This window comes from Chelonoidis abingdonii, chromosome 6 (assembly GCF_003597395.2).
Source record: "Chelonoidis abingdonii isolate Lonesome George chromosome 6, CheloAbing_2.0, whole genome shotgun sequence".
In the NCBI taxonomy this organism is placed as follows: Eukaryota; Metazoa; Chordata; order Testudines; family Testudinidae; genus Chelonoidis; species Chelonoidis abingdonii.
The window spans coordinates 40,085,159-40,103,143 of NC_133774.1; the positions used below are offsets into that span (position 1 = coordinate 40,085,159).

General features: G+C 38.8%; 1 protein-coding gene across 4 annotated transcripts in view; it reads right to left on the reverse strand.

The window, feature by feature from the left end:
* The window catches only part of ERCC8 (ERCC excision repair 8, CSA ubiquitin ligase complex subunit), a 57,880-nt gene that overhangs the window by 38,472 nt on the left and 1,423 nt on the right, over positions 1-17,985 (reverse strand). For all 4 annotated transcript variants that reach the window (XM_075066969.1, XM_075066970.1, XM_032801194.2 and 1 more), the window contains exons 2-7: positions 14,479-14,574; positions 14,244-14,345; positions 10,547-10,670; positions 6,035-6,116; positions 4,926-4,994; positions 2,988-3,054 (exon numbers count right to left, since the gene is read on the reverse strand). In XM_075066969.1, the coding sequence (XP_074923070.1) occupies positions 2,988-3,054; positions 4,926-4,994; positions 6,035-6,116; positions 10,547-10,670; positions 14,244-14,345; positions 14,479-14,574 (540 nt within the window). The remainder of the gene's footprint in view (positions 1-2,987; positions 3,055-4,925; positions 4,995-6,034; positions 6,117-10,546; positions 10,671-14,243; positions 14,346-14,478; positions 14,575-17,985) is intronic.

Here is a 17,985-nt window from a genome sequence, read left to right on the forward strand (position 1 = left end):
GGCCACACGCTGCAGAGGAAGGCAAAAACTCCAGGGGCCTGCCAATACCGGCCTGGAGGAAAATTCTCTTCCGACCCCAAATATTGGCGATCAGCTAAACCCTGACGGCACTGATGGCAAGACTCACAGCCAGCACCCAGGAAAGCATTCTCTGCAGTAACTCGAGATCCCTATCCCATTCCACATCCCCCTCAACAGACGCATGTAAGCAGACTTATCTGCTGATATGCCAAGATCAATTGCCAGCAAATTAACTATCCCATTCAATATCATCCCCTCACATAGTACTTATCAGCTTAGTCTTAAAAGCCAGGATAACGTCTTTTGCCCCCCACTACTTCCCATCGGAAGGCCCTGTTCCAGAACTCACTCCCCTAATGTGTTTAGAAACCTTTCGTCTAATTTCAAGCTAAACTTCCTAATATCCAGTTTGTACCCATTCGTCCTCGTGCCTACATTAGTACTAAACTTAAATAATTCCTCTCCCTCCCTAACGTTAATCCCCCTGATATATTTATATAGAGCAAGCATATCCCCCCGGAGCCTTCTTTTGGCCAGGCTAAACAAGCCAAGCTCTTTGAGTCCCCTTTCATAAGGCAGGTTTTCCATTCCTCGGATCATCCTAGTAGCCCGTCTCTGAACCTGTTCCAGTTTGAATTCATCCTTCTTAAACATGGGACACCAGATATAATTGTTAAGTATTGAGATAACTTTTACTTTGAGAGTCATATAAACTTTGCAGGAATTTTCAGCATTGCCTAAATAACAAGACATTTTGAAAATTTTATCCATTGTCTAAAAATGCATAGCAATTCAAATTGTGGATTACAGAAGTTACAGGATGCAGAAATGTAAGAAAAGAATGAGGTAGCAAGACTCAGTTCATTCTCAAAAAAAATTAGAAAACCTCAAAGCCTCTCTCAAGCCTCATAATGAGCTATCACAAATTAAAAATGATTTTTTACATTAAAAGAGCCACTGAATTAGATTTCTGCAAAAGAGTAGATCTACTATTAAAAATCTTCTAAAAAATTGCGTCATTATTTACTGATGTAACAAATGATATTGGACATATGAAAATAATACATTTCTTACAGAGAAATGTTGCTGCACTGAATGCCTTGTGCTTCTTTCTCCCTGGCCTGACATACTGGCATCCTGACGCAGCTTGACTCCTGGCATCTGACTTATGATTCCTGACCTACAGTTTGGCTCCTGATTCTGACCTCTCAGTATCCTGATCTAGCTGACATTTGACTCCTGTGTTGTGGCTGCGGAGTCTGGCTCCAACTATTAGTCTGGCCACCCACGACCCTCTGGGACCAAGCCCAGTGCAAGAAGGATAGACTTGGCACCACCACCATAGCCACCAGAAGCATCAGACTTGCTCAAATGGATAATCCAGGTAGATAATCAAGCATGGCAGCCCCATGTTGCATAGTGACAAGAGATAAACAGTGGCTGCAGTAGCAAGTAAGGCAGCTCAGCACTGACAATACTACTCTGTCAACCCTATCTGCAGGGCCTTGTCCTGAACAGGGACCTTTGCCTGAACAGTTAGAGAGGAACTGACAGCAGTTCTGAAGTTTCACGAACCAATCCAGCTTCTGTTTCAGATATATCCCCAAATCTATGTCTCTAACCAGGCCAAGGTGGCCTTAGTTATCAGCCTGCTGACAGGAGACACATTAGTAACAATTCTGGCAGGGGTTGCAGGAAGAAATCAAAGATCAACTGGTCTGAGATGCCTGTAGGTCTAGATTTCTTTCTGGACTTTACCATCTGCATAGATAATTGGCTGGGAGAACAAAGAGATGAAAAGACACTTGCATCTCTTATATCCGTGTGCCATGACCTCATCTTCTGTATCATCCCGCAAACCCCTGTCTCTTATATGTGCCACCCATGCACAAACTCAACCTATAACCTTAAGCTATAGCTACGCTATGGCTAGAACAGCCCTCTAGCATAGATGCAGCCTACACTGAAAGGAGGCGTTTTTCTGCCGATTTAAGACCATTCCCCAAATTACATTAGCTTTGTTGATGTAGCTGCGCCTACACTGGGGATTTTCTTGGCAGAGCTATGTCAGTCAAGGATGTTTATTTTTCACACCCCGACCAACATAGCTATGCTGACATAACTTAAGTGTAGACCAGGGTGGGCAAACTTTTTGACCCAAGGGCCACATCGGGGTTGTGCAACAGTACGGAGGGCCAGGTAGGAAAGGCTGCGCCTCTCCAAACAGCCTGGCCCCCACCCCCAATCCGCCCCCTCCCACTTCCTGCCCTCTGACTTCCCCCCTCAGAACCCCCAACCCCCCTGCTCCTTGTCCCCTGACCACCCCTCCTGGGACCCCCACCCTCATCCAACCTCCCAGCTCCCTTTCCCTACTGCCCTCCTAACCCCTATCCACATCCTTGCCCCCTGACAGGCCCCCTGGGACTCCCACTCCCAACCCTTCCTGTTCCCCATCCCCTGACTGCCTCCCCAGAACCTCTGCCCCATCCAACCGTCCCCTCCTCCCTGACTTCCCTCCTGAACCCTCCACTCCCCGCCCCCTTACCAGCAGCAAGAGCTCACAGCCGCGACACCTGGCCAGAGCCAGCTGCGCTCCCTATACTGCCCAGTGGGAGCAGTGGGCCAGAGCGCAGCCCAAGCAGTGCTGTGGCTACAGGGGATGGGCGCGGGACTAGGCTCCCAGGCCAGGAGTTCAGGGGCTGGGCAGGACAGGTCCCACCATAGTTTGCGCACCTCTGGGGTAGACCAGCCCTGTGTGCACCATTTGGCTAGCTCTTCAATGCAATTTTTTCCATCTAGGATCTACAGTATCACAGTAGCATAAATACTAATGCAGACCTTTACCTCAAATGCATATTAAACCTCATGGATGTTGTGTATCAAAATATTTTTTCTAAATAAGTCAGTTTACAATGCTTTCTATAAGACATTTTACTGCTTTTTTACATTACAGAAACAGATTTTACCTTGCAGTTGCCAAGACATACTCATAACGCGGGGACCAGGCCACTGCCAGCACTTCTTGTCTGTGACCTAGAAATATGGTACTATGAGAAATTTCAGGTAACTTACTGATAAACAACTTTTCTGATATAAGTAAATGTAGCATATATCCAAGAGAAATGCAATTGGATTAATCTATCAATTTACAACTACCATCAATATTCTGGTATAAATTTGGAGTTTATGGGAAGAGAGTTCCTTATTTTGGATTACTGGCAGTTTACCCCTCCCCCACCCCTCCTTTGCTTGGGTAAGAATGCTTTCAGCTGAAAGTGATATGAAGAATACTAAGTTTAATCTCTCTATATTTTACTAGCCCAGATAACTTTACCATTCTACAGCTATGCTAGCAAAAGAATAGCACATACAACTCCCAGGACTACTCCCTTACTGTTACAGAATTTTTAACAATAAGGTTTTAAATACACAAATGTAAAGATCAATTTAGTGCCAGTTTTTATCGAGCTATTTCACTGTGTTTTACAGCAGATTTTTTTTAAATACATGTTTATTCAGCAGATCTTATATCTAGATTATTCATTCTACTCCTTACCAACATCCCAAATTTGAAGGTAAGTGTTTGTTTTCTTTTGGTCTCTTAGCTGCATGAGGATCATGCACTGCTTATTGAGTGGTGATACAAATACATTTATTAACAAACCATAGTGGGTTTTGAGTTCCTCAAAAAGATGTTTAGGAAAAACTATAAACAATAGAAAGTGTTAGGCAATTTAAATATAGCGTTGCTACTATGCCACTTATAATAAAATGGGCACGAGTGAGCAAATAATCTGATTGATAAAAAGTAGGTTAGATCATATACATACATCTTTGGCCTCATAACCAAGAGTTATTTACACCACTTCCTTCTGTACATCTATATCAATACACTCAACATTTCATCGTTTATATTTCCTTTACAGTGTTTCATTTCGTTACCCACACCCAACTCATCACCAAGGCCTTCCAGAGCATAAAGCCCTAGGGCCTCCTAACATTATTAGATGAAGTTAAAGGTTCAGATACTGCTATCCGTATGTCGAGTAATATCTTACTCCCCGAGCCTCTGAAGCCAAAGAGTCTTAAAAAAGTACATCCATACAAAATCTCTAGAGGATATTTTGTTTTTAAATATTACGGTTTTGTAAAAAAGCACACAAACACACACACACACTCAGAATCTTCATGAACACAAGTATAACATTCCTGGAGGTCCTAAAACGTTTGAACAAATATTAATCTATACTGAGTCAGAACTTCAGATGGTGTAAATTGGTACAACTGTTTTGATTTTCACCAGCCTAAAATAGGGCCCCTTATTCTCAAGGGATGTTATAAGGAATTTGCCATTTTATAGAATGATAAATTAAAAAGCCCCCAGAAGTCTCTTAAAACTTCCTTATCTCAAATTTGTAATTTGTTTTTAAAAATAAACTACACTAACTAGATAACACTTCTGCTCAGACAATTAATATTTTGATTGAAGAAGTCTGAGTTATGCAAACGGAAATACCTTTGAACGTGCTTTTATAATTTTAAACGTATAAACTAATTTTCCTTCAAACTGGTTTCACACACGTCTAGTTACACTAAAATGATTTAAGACTAACTAGTACTCCAGAAATCAGGGTTTATTATGAAAATTTCCATAGCCCTAAAATGATAGCTGTTCTTTAAATAGTATTTGTGTTCTCCAATTCAGTAGCACTAGAATAATACACAGAACAACCTTTTCCACTGTGTAATTTTCACAATTGGTACTAAACACATCAGTTATGTTACTTACAGAGAACACATTATTTATAGTGTTTCTTTACACTGGCTGGATAGTGTTTCTTTACACTGGCTGGTCTACTCAAAGTAGTTATTGTTTAAAAATTATGTTTCAGACTAAGAAGTACCCTGCAGAATTTGAGAACAGGATCCAGACTTCAAGTCACAAAGCTGTACTTTGGGGCTTTTGGTACCAACTGTAACAAGAAAAACAAAACAATTAAAAAAACACTTAACAAGGAATAAAAAAAGTCTAACAAGTCTTACTACAAAGATATAAAGAAACTATCAGCTTTATAAGATTTCACACACATCTGAACTGATAAAGTTACCGAATAGATTTTTAAAAATGTATTGCAACTACAATAGATTTATATTTTAAGTTTCTGCATACAGTTCTACTAAATTTCCCACATTAACAATATATTTAAGGGTTGTTGGGCAGGAGTTCTCAAACTTTCTTTGCGACAACAAAAATTACTACCAGACCTCAGGAGGTCTGACTGAAGCCTGAGCCCTGCTGCCCCAGGTGTGGGAGGGCCAAAGTCAAAACCCAGGCTCCACCACCCCAGGTAGGATGACCAAAGCCGAAGCCTACGGGCTTCAGCTCCAGGCAGGAAGCCTATAACCTGAGCCCTGCTGCCCAGAACAGGAGTCTTCAGGTTTTGGCTTTGGATCCAGGCCCCAGCAAGTCTAATCCAGCCCTGACATCCCATTAAAACAGGGCTGGACCCACTTTGGGGTCCCAACCCACAATTTGAGAACCACTGTTGTAGGGGAAACAAGGCTGCTCTCTCTTCTAGATTTATGAATTAAGAATATGGTCCCTACTCTAAAGATTTTTTTTATTAGCAGACAACAGTAAATACATATAGTATACAGTACACATTCAACTCCAATAGATCAAGACCAAATATTGATTTAGTTGCATTAGTTGAGTTGTGTGTATTTAGAAACACTAGCTGAACCATGCAAACTCGGTGATGCATGGTTTGCTCATTTCAGAAATGCAAAGGGGGAACTTTCCTTTCGTAACAGTATAAGCCCAAATGAAGAGGAGATTTTATTTAAAAAATGACCTCAGTTTTACAAAGCCTTTGATACTATTTGCTTGAAAATAGACAAGACTGTTGCACAGGTAAAAAGCCATTATAGAAAAACAAATGCTAATTTTTAATCATTTGCCTCTTACTTCAACCCAAATATAGATAGGAACTTCTTAAAAATGTATACATACCTGCTATTAAGCAGTGCTTGGTAGCAACTGGAGACATATGATGGCTATAAACTGTTCCCTCAAAATTAAACACATCTGCAGGCTAGTAATTAAAAGAAAACATCTATCAGTTTTGCCCCTTGATTAATATCATAATGAGAATTTGAATCTTCTTTAAAATTGTTAAGCATTTTTCAAGTTAGAATTACTGTTTACAGGGCTGCTCACATGCTAACTCTCTACTGACTAAGTGCTTAATCATGAAAAGTCATGCTATCAGAACTAGACATCCAGCACTGGCAGGTCATGGAGCTAACATCGCAAAGAGTACTAAAGCCTGGAAGAAAATGCTCTGATTATAGTGACAAGGAGGGAAAAAAGGAGGATGAAAAAAGTAGCAAGGAAGAAGGTGGGGTATGGAAATGGAAATCAGTGACACTAGGAAAGAAAGAAAATGTTGCATACCAGAGCTAATACCTCTTGTTAATCACATACAAAACATGCTACTTCAGAAAAAGTATATAAACAAAAGGCAATAGTGAGTGGCTAAACTGAAGCGTCACCTTAATTTTAAAGTTGGTCCCTTATTTTATATATTTTTCCCCCCATTTTCTGTTGGGACTCAAGAGCTATGTTGACAAGTTCCTGAAATCACCTCTGTTTTATTGTTTACATACTAAAATATAAGCCACCAAATACACATAACGGTAATATTAAGGTTCTTTATGTGCAAGAAAACTGACTTCTCAAGTTTCCTCACCAGTGTCCTCAATTTTTCAACATCAATGTTGCATTATTGTCACAGTTCCTGGATTGTTTAGTACTGTCTCCCTCTTATCAATATTTTAAAGCTCGGTGGCTTCTCACAACCAAATAAGGACATGAGTTTGGACTGTTTTGTGATTTAATTCAACTACATACTGTTTATTACATAATCTGATCTAATCTGAGTTTTTAAAACTATAATTTGAAAATGTGAATTTTTTGGCATGACTAGACACAGCCTAAGATTTTATTGGGACAAACAGACCCGTTTCAAACTACATAGCTGTGCAATGTTTTATTGAATCTCTGATAACGCCAGTCATTTTAGAAATTTAAATTACTTCTGTGTTTAGTTTTCATAAAAATTGTTGCTGACTACTTAGACTCAGAGAAAACTGGAAGTGAAAGGAAGCAGCACTTTCATAGCTCTATCATGGAGTTCTTTGCGCTCTCTCAACAGAAAATCTAGAATTCCTGATCTATAAGATTTGAAAACTTGGCCTTCTGAATAAGATCTCAGCTTAAAAAAAATATTAGAATTGTCAAGAGAAAATAAAGGTTGGAATGGATTCAAAGGTTAGTGAGAAGAGGTTTCAAATCCTGTTGGTATCCAGAGATTCATGTTCAATTCCAGGAAAATAATCATCAAAATAGGATTATTATCCAAACAAAAAACCTTGCAGTTCCTTCTGACCCTATGATTCCATAAATGAGTTAATATTTGGTCTTTAATAGAGTCAAAGTGATAAAAATGCTATTTAAAAAGTATGACAAGACTGGAAACATCTCAATAATTTCCTTTTCAACATGGCACCTCCAAAGACAATGCTTGTTCATGAATCCCTCAATTTTATGTTCCATATCTAATATATTTGTATTTCTACCTTGAAGTGTTAGGCTCAGTGCATTAAATTTGCCTGATATATCCACCAGGTAAGCTAATGTAGTCAAGAAATCCATATTACTCATGTTATCTGCAAGATCTGTTTTCCCAAGAAGAAAAATTCTGATTTTGTCAGGCAATTCAAAGATGTATTGTAACACTTTCCCATGTGATAACCACATGACTTTACAGTGAAACAGACTGTAAACCGACTCAGCTTCTCTCTCTTTGCACACTAAAACACTGTGTGTTCACTGCCTGGGATTTTATAACTTAACACCACTACTGAAGGCCTAAGTACTTCAGGTCACAACTTTTTCAATGCTGATGCCTGATGATGATCAACGATGCCACTTCCTTTACTCGTGCTGCAACCCCACTGTTCTTCCCGGCCATGGCTGCTGCCTCAGCACACAGCACAGCACACCTCACAATGTCCAATTAACACCTTCATCCACCATGAATTTATCATCAAGGATCTTGAATATTTGCTCACTGGTTGTTCAGGGTTCCTTTGCAAAATAAAAATTCTTCAACTATTGAACTTGCTTTGACAAATCTCACACAACACAGAAACTGAGCCAGGTTGGCTATGTTTGTGGATTCATCAAACTATGGTGAAAAATATTGACTTCTTCACTTCAGTTCTACCAACTGGTCCTGAACATTTTCTGCAAGGTCATCAGTGCATCAATGGATGGTATTATTTGACATGGGAATGATTTTCCTTGGCATGACTGCTTGTGTCCCAACTTAATTCTTCATGGCTATTGCTGGTGAAAGTGTAAGGGTCTTGCCAATGGTGTGTGCCTGCTTGCATTTTGCAATAACGTAAGATGAGCCTAAGGCTTTTGAAGAACAGTTGCTTCTTTAGACATGACTTTGTTTGTTTTTATTCTTCTAGTTTCTGAAGGAAAAAAGTTTGTGGCTCTATTTCACTAATTCCAGGGGTTTCATTTCTAAATGTCTCTGTAGTTTCCCTGGCTTCATACTTTCATTTACTAACACTTGAAAACAGAGGCCACATTATGGCTGTGAACTTTCTGCAGTAATATTGAGACACAAAATCCAAACTATCATCATATTGTCTACTTTTCTTCCTTTTCTGTTCACCTTTATTAAAGCCTTCATCTTCAGCTGAAGATCTGCCACATGTAAGTCTTAGTACTTGGTCAAAATCATTCTATTATAAAGAAAAGACCCACCTCTCTCTCTTTCCACCCCTCAATCATCTGCTAGTGCCAGAAGAGTGGGCAGGGAGCCTCCGTTTGCTCTCTGCACCACCAAGGGCTTTCAGCCAAGAGGCTTCCTGAACGCTTCCTCCAGAAGGAAGTCTCTCTGCTGAAGGTCCCCTGCAGGAGCAGAGGGCACAACAGGCTTCCAGCCTAACAGCAGCAGCACGTAAAAGACACCGATCCATTTAAGCCTAGCTAAATAGGCTGATTTACAGTTTAATATGGAATTTTTAAGCCTAGTTAATAGTCTCCTAATTAGAAAAACAAAAATGGGCATTATTGATTAAATTTCCCCCTCCCCGCCAACCACTGAAGGCTCCCACATGAACTTTCATGGTTCACCAAAGAAGCCACCGATCACGGTTTGGGAAGCACTAGTTTAATGAGGGTTTATGATAAGTGGCACATTGTGTCCTTCTGACATTTTAACAATTACGAAGTACAACAGTTTAAATTTGGGACTTCATCTTTAAGGTTGTGGACAATGTCAGGTAATTTCATTTTTCTTATGTTTCCTTTTTTTTTTTTAAATAGTTTAAAATTGCTTTTTATTTTAAAGAATGAACTCAAATCTTTTGGAAATACACCATTTTGTAGCAGTTTAGACACCAAATGTCTTTTATATACTGTTTACATTTTGTAACTCATTCTAAGAGGATGGTCTAAAGTAGAACCCAGTTCTTGCTAAGCACACAACACACTTTAAACAACAAAACAGAAACACTACCTCCTCCCTCCACAAAAATAAAGCTATACGTCTCAACATTTCACTTTTAAAAGGTTGTGAAAATAATAATTTATTATTCAATCATACATACAAATATTGCCTATTGTGTCCTTGGGGTGACAGAATCTTCAGTTTTCACAATCATCTCACCTTAATGCATGAGGCAATATTCTTGGCAAACAATGACAATGTAAGGCCACTGATACATGAAATAAGAGATTATGAATTTTGGATGGGGTTAAATCAGCTATTAGAGGACAGAATTTATTAGCAGATTAATAGCTGTAATATGCAAACTTTATTTAAGTCATGACAAATTGGTTAGTGTTTCTCCTCATGGTTTCCCTTGTTCTATTGCTTTAAGCTTACAAATCCTCTCACGCAAATATGGCAAAAGGTTTAAGCCATCAAAGACAATGTTCATATTGTTTATAACTATAACAAATGTGCTCCCATGGTACACTACCAGTGCTATGCAAATAAGATGATAACCAACAACTAATATTGTTCACTAAGTGTTCCACACCTCACGTGAAATAAATTATGCTCTCAGACCAGTTGTTGTGGTATGTGCATTTGTCCAGCAAAGTCTACCATCACAAACCACATGACTGGCAGGCTAAGCAGAAAAACAAAGCAATCACGAAGACTCTGAAGTACCATATTATGGGTAACATAAAAGTGGTTTCTAAAACAAGGCTGAAGCATGCTGGCAAGTATGGGAGTGCCTAAACTTCTGCCCTTGTATTCCCTACCTACAGTTTTGAATGCTACCAATCTGACATTTTTCATCCTTCAAAATGCTGAGCAATTCTCACTGACCTCAATGGGAATTTCAGGAACACAATCCCTTAAAAAGGGTGCTCAGCATATCACAAGGTCGAGCGCATAGGAAGTTATGAAAATGATTAGTAATTACTTACTTGTAATGTGTTTGTATCCCATATTTTCAGTGTTTTATCAAATGAGCTTGATGTAAACATGCCAGTGTCACGAGGGTACCACTGAACTGTCTCTACGCTGAACTTGTGTACATCAGGATGGCTCCTACAATACAATAATAAAATTGTACTGGTTAAGGTCAGCAGTGTATTTTTGATTTGATACTAATTGACCAAGGTGGTTTTTTAAAAATTATTTTTACTAGGTTATTTTTTTTAAATTACTGGGTCTAAATTTTCAAAAGCGACCAGTAATTTTGGTGCCTCAATTTCTGGGTGACCAATCTGAGCCCCCTTGGGGCTGATTTTCAGAAAGTACTGATCATCTGCCCTCTCAAAACCAAGCTATTTTGACATGTCTCAAGTTGGGAGCCCAAATACTGAGACACCAAAATCTGTAGTCACTCTTGAAAAATGTAGGTTTTGACATTTAAATATTATTTTAGGGCCTGACTCTACAAACAGTTATGACCCTGGTGAGCTCTGCTGACTTAAATAGGAATCCATATTATATGCACAAGTTTGCAGGAGTGGGGTCTTCAACAATTATTTGCTAATGGTAATGTTAAATCACAACTATGACTTAAGTGCCACAAAATTTTACTATTTTAGTATGTTGCTAACCACACTGTCTTAGTTCCAGTAGTAATCTAGGCCAGATCAACACTTAAGGGAATTTAGATAGTATCTTGTAACACAGGTCCTGTTTGATTTCATCTTCACAGGCTCCTGAATACATTTCAATGTAATGAGATCTTGAGAATCAGTGATAGGATGGCATATTAGAATCTCAAGTGGTGGTTGAGGAACTATAATTGGATCTCTGCTCCTATTAGTATCCTTATCACTGAGAGTCTCATCCCTTCTAGATGTTCCCAAAGCTCACTGTCATTACACGTGAACTCACGAAAATAAAATGACAGGGATCAAGATTTAGAACAATGGTGAAGTGGTGAGCTTCAGGACTCTAGGATACTCTCCATCAAGTCCATATGTAGATGTATCATAGCATTACAATACAAAGGAGAATATCTGTCTTTGCTACAGCACAGAATCACTCAGTGGAGCTGTAGCAACAGGTGAAGTGTACAATCCGAAATTTCCTCTCCCTGTGAAGCCGTCTCCTAGTTTAAACACTTAAGCCATTCTCTATGTCTGCTGAGAAAAATCTGTCATATTAGAACCAGTCTGTGCTATGCTAGGCAGTGTCTTGTCTTACAGTAGGCAGATGTCTTTTTAGTAAAAATCACAATCTGAAGCAGATTCACAGGGCTCAGAATCTATAGTTCATTTTGACCATGAGATGAAAATGGAACCACAGGTTTAATCTCTCAAATATTTGGAGGCTGTTAAGAGTCGTATCTTCAAGAAAAATCATCACAGTGCTTAGATCAGTGTTTCTCAAGTTGGGGTCACCGCTTGTGTAGGGAAAGCCCCTGGCGGGCCGGGCCGGTTTGTTTACCTGCCCTGTCCACAGGTCCGGCCGATCGCAGCTCCCACTGGCCGCGGTTCGCTGCTCCAGGCCAGTGGAGCTGCTGGAAGCGGCACGGGCCGAGGGACTTACTAGCTGCTGCTTCCAGCAGCCCCTATTGCCCTGCAGTGGTGAACCACAGCCCATGGGAGCCGTGATCGGCAGGACCTGAGGACGGGGCAGGTAAACAAACCGGCCTGGCCTGGCCCAGCAGGGGCTTTCCCTACACAAGTGGCGACCTCAGTTTGAGAAACAGTGGCTTAGATTCTTTCTGACTGCCAATGCAATTTATTCAGGGCTCCCCTTGACAGAAAGAAATTACAACTCTGTAAAACACAGCAGCATAAGCACTAAAGGCTCTTTTCTTCTTAATGGCAGGCATTGGCTTGTGATGTCCTGAATCAGGAAGAGGGATAATTATTTCCTCTAGCTAGTTTAACTCCAGATATTATATTAGAAATCTATATGAATTATAGATAATTACATTTAATAATATTAGGCTCTTTGCTTCATTTTAATTCTCTTTTGTAAAAATCTATTTCCTATTGTATCATTGGACAGAGTCTAATGAATGAGATTAAGTTTTACTATTAGTGTTTAAAGCTGGAAATAATAAGAGATGTATCCATCTGAGGATTGTGCCTGTTGTGGAAACAAACTGACATCCATCTAACAGTATAGTCTTGATGTGGCCATAAACAGGGTCTTCAGCTATGGAATATTCCACTGATTCTTGACACACACTAAGAAGCATAATGATGGCATCGTTCAAGGCTGGATTCATAATTATTCTCTTATTTAATGTTTTATGTTGTTAGTGTGTATTATGTAATTTTGTTATGTTTAAGAGTTTGTTCCAATTCTGGGATTTATTCACTTAATGTTAATCATCATTTTAGTTTATCCAGACACACATAAGGATGGACATCTAAAGACTGCAGGTTATTAACAGCATCTGTACCATGTTTTGATGCATTCTCTAACATCTTTTTCTTTTCTTGTAACAATTTAGGCCTTTCTGCTGTTGTAGATCATCTTTGCTGCAGTAGTCAACGCTGTATCTAATTCACATACCCAACTTCTAGGCCTCAAACATCCAGCCATGGGAATAAGGGTACCCACTAACTCCTCCAGGGAAGGCCAAACTATCATGAGACACAGAAAAAGTCTTTGCTTGTGGGAGGGCCCAACTTCCTAAGTACAAGGATGGGCAACAATACATACATAAAAAGAACAAATCCGTATGACCTGCAGCGAAAGTCTGACAAATCTGTAAGGGCATTGGAGACTTGTGAGTAAGTTATACAGCTGCATTAATTCTACTAAGGGCTACCATATATACTGAGTTCTCTGTCAGTTTTAGCTGTAATACTGTAGAATGAATTGTGAATAAAAATTATGGCCTCTCTTTCGCCAGTAATATTGGGACTGTCCTCATTCAAACATGACCTTGGCAAATTCCAGATTACTACTGCACGAATCATTTATGTCTAGAATCCTCAAAATAGTTTTTCCAACTTCATAAGTAACTAGCTGCAAATTACTTTAGATTCTATCCAGTCTACTAAAGAGAGTAAAGTGTCAGTTACTGTCCTTATGCCTAGACACAGCACTGTACATCTACATGGTCAATTTCAGTGTGGGATAATATGAAAGAGCCAGAATAAGGAATCTGTGAGTTGAAAACAGGAAAAGCAGGGTTTTCTAGTGGTTAAAACAGGACTGTATACCAGGAGACTGGGCTTCTATTGCTGACTCTGCCGCTGATGATCTGTAAGGTCCTAGGCAACACACAATCTGTGTGCCTCCAATTTTCCTCTCTGTAAAAATATCCAATGTTTTACAGTACTGAACTCCTTGGATGAAAAGTTTTATACAACTGTATCATCAGGAGATTCCTATTTTTACAGGTATTATTAATGAAACAACTAGACTAGCCAACATTTAAAAAACAAGAACAAAAAAACCCCAACAGCTGCTCCTAAAACTTCAGAATTGATATATTATACTTTTAACTGAGTGTGTCAATGTTTTTTTTAATCAACCTTCTCTGGTCCTATGTGTGATTAGGGTTTTATGCAGGAAGTAAAATACTGTAAAATACTAAAGTGTAACAATTTGTGAATTCAATGCAAAAATATACAATAAAATTGCTAAAAATATTTCACAGTGATTTTTTTTTTTTTTTTTTTAAAGGTACATACATACCTGCCCACAGAGCAAATTGCTTTACATGTATAACATGGTTTTCTGCTGAAGTTTTCAAGGTCATAAAGTACAATAACACCATCTGACCCACCTGATAACATGCTGTAAGAACAAACATAACATAGCTTTTAGATATCCTACACTCACAATGTGTTCAAAGTAACTGAATGTTCACATTCAGCAAAGTAATTTCTATAAAATATACATGATAATACAAAGAGCATAATTTACTTACTATCTTCCTTCAACAGGTTCAATATCCAGGGTGTTAACACCACTCCCATGGATTCTTTCCACATCTCTATCTTTGTTTAGCTCCAAGCTTAGTACCCTTTAAATAGAATATATCAAGTCATGAACAGTGTGAATCAGGAAGTACTCGAATTTTACCTTTTCTTTAGTACAACAAAAGAAGTCAAATTTGTGATCCTCAGAATTCTTCTTTGACTCAATACATTCAATTATTACCCTTTACATTTTAAAGTACAAGTTCAGACTTGATGTAGAACTAAAAATAAGAAACGTGTGATTGGCTGAAATTACCACACTGTATATTATTTGGAGGTGGAGGTCTACAAATCTTTATTTAGCCATTAATGTCAACAAATGTATAACTGAAAATTGCCATATAATGAAAGTGTCAGAAATATAAAAAAGTGAAATGAAATATTTATATACTTTATATCTAATATATTCACAAATAAGTTAGTCTTCATCCCAACTATGATCATTTAGTAGTTTATTTAATAAAACTAGGACACCTAGTGGACAAACCAGTTATTTTAGTAAATGAAAAAGTGATTTGTTATACAGAATGAATAAGAAAACTACCACCACGTGATAATTATAAGAAAATTAAACATTTTCCACATCTTTTGTATCACTAAGAAAGAAACAAAATGACATCCTCATGAAAATTATTTCTGATAAAAATTCAAATTCAGCTAATGAAACATCAGAAGCATTCAATCTGTTATGGACAAGATTTGTTTTTACTCCTAAATTTGTATGATCATGTAAACCCAGCTACTGTTGCAAGTGTCAATCAAGCAATATCCTACTGTTGTAACTGACAAGAATAACTACAATTTTCCTCAACATCCAATCAAAGATAAGAAAGATACTTGGTCTTAAAAAAAATACAAATTAAGCAAAAAAGTGTGTTGCTGAGATCACAACACGCTCTGAATTTATTATCCATGATGAAACAACACCAAAAAAAAGACTCAGCATTTTATAGATTTAGAAAAACAGTAAGTAGTTCATTTGACCAAAAGACATATGAATAGCAAAATAAAATTAATGAGAAAAATGTTGAGTTCATAGTTGTGGGTTTATTAAAATATTTCTATGCAGGTCCTTTCACATTTTAACTGATGTCTTCTAATTACTGCAAAGTGAAACTAGCTTTGAACAAGGTAGGTGATAACCCGAAACACTTTTGATAAGTTCTTTGGTTCAATTAGTTACGTCTCCTCTTAGTTATAAAAATGTGATATGCACCAAAACTCAGCTCCTTAAGTGGAGTTAGAAGTCCTGCTACCATGTTATGAAAAATCTACACTCTACTGAGCAATCCCATTTGTCAACAAAAGTACAGGAAAACTACAATTTATATGCATGAAATGAACATCCAGTTTTCAAGGTGCTGAATGTCTCCTGCAGCTGAAGTCAAATAGAGCTGGAAGTACTCAGCACTTCCACAGATTGGTATCTAAATTTTGGCTTTAGCAGCAGTCTCTTAACTACTATTCTTATACTAAAAGCTATTTTTTTCCACTGCGATCTGGAACTAAATACTGTGCTAAATGCTAGGGTGTAGCAGACTGGAAATCCTCCTGCAGCTTAATTTAAAAAATTAGGGTTCTATTGAATTAAATACAGAAAACGAATAATGCAATCAAATGTTTGGGTTGACAATGCATAGCTGCATCATAGAGATTCTTGAGAGAAGCTGAAGATTTTGGCAGCTGGGTAGGTGAACACATTAGGCTCTTCATACCTGGAAAAGTGCAGGATGCTATTTGGGATTATGGAAAACATGTAACAGACCGTGAAATCTGGTCTTTTGTGTGCTTTTACCCTACACCAGGGGTCGGCAACCTTTCAGAAGTGGTGCCGAGTCTTCATTTATTCACTCTAATTTAAGGTTTCACGTGCCAGTAATACATTTTAACGGTTTTAGAAGGTCTCTTTCTATAAATCTATAATATATAACTAAACTATTGTTGCGTGTAAAGCAAATAAGATTTTTAAAATGTTTAAGAAGCTTCATTTAAAATTAAATTAAAATGCAGAGCCCCCCAGACCAGCGGCCAGGACCCAGGCAGTGAGAGTGCCACTGGAAATCAGCTCACGTGCTGCCTTCAGCACGTGTGCCAGAGCTTGCCTACCCCTGCCCTACACTGTACAGATTTCATGGAGAAGATCAGCATTTCTCAAATTGGGGGTCCTGACCCAAAACAGAGCTTCGGGGGGGGGGGTGTCACAAGGTTATTTTAAGGGGGGAGGGCGGCACAGTATTGCCACACTTAGTTCTCCATTGCCTTGAGAGTTGACTGACCAGAAAGCAGCAGCTGCTGACTGAGGGCCCAACTCTGCAGGCAGCAGCGCAGACATAAGGGTGGCAATACCATACTATGCCATCCGTACTTCTGTGCTGCTGCTGGCGGTGGCACTGCCTTCAGAGCTGGGCAGCTGGAGAGCAGCAGCCGGTGGTCAGGAGCCCAGCTCTGAAGGAAGCGCGGCCGCCAGCACCAGCACAGAAGGGTAGCAGTACTACAACACCCGCTACAATAACCTTTTGACCCCCACCACAACTCTGTTTTGGCTCAGGACCCCCACAATTACAACACTATAAAATTTCAGATTTAAATAGCGGAAATCATGAAATTAACTATTTAAAAATTCCTGTGACCGTGAAATTGACGAAAACTGATGTGAATTTGGGAGGGTCCTAATTATGGGATGAGACTGATTATGATTTTACCAGAAATATTCAGCTAGTGAACTTTTTAACAATGTTGACATTTAAAATTGCCATCTTTAGGTTTCAGAATTAACATCTAATTGAGATTAAAAGAGAAATTCATGCCTCCTTTATTGTTTTAGTGTGCCTGTAGATTCCTGAGGCTTTAGTGTATTAGTTTTCACACAGGCCTAGTCTACACTAAAAAGGTTCTCTGTTATAGCTAAATGAAAAGAATTGTGACTTGAGAAGTCTGACAAGGTCCAACCATAACTCAGTGACTTATCTCTAAAATATTCAGAAAGAAGGAGAAGCCACATAAAATTATTTTAAGATATGAAGCTCAAGATGTTCACATTAGTGTGTGCGAACAGGTACTGTATAAAGGATGTAGAACAAATACACTTTAAGGGGATGGAAATAAGCATATTATGTTAATGTGTTCATCGTTTAGGATACAACTTAGCTTTTACAATGTCATACGGTTTACTGTAGCATGTTACAACAACACAGTGCTACATTTTGGCAAAAACAGCATCATAATCACAGGCATTGCAATGGCTGCTGTGGTGAAACGTACTTCACTGAAGCCAAACTACTTTGCATGCACCAGGTAGTGGAAGGTAGCAAGCATGAGTCTGACACCGATTTAGGGTAGAGCATAATTCTTGTTTCAGAGGGATAGCCGTATTAGTCTGTATCAGCAAAAACAATGAGGAGTCCCTGTGGCACCTTAGAGCAGTGGTCCCCAATGTGGTGCCTGCAGACGCCATG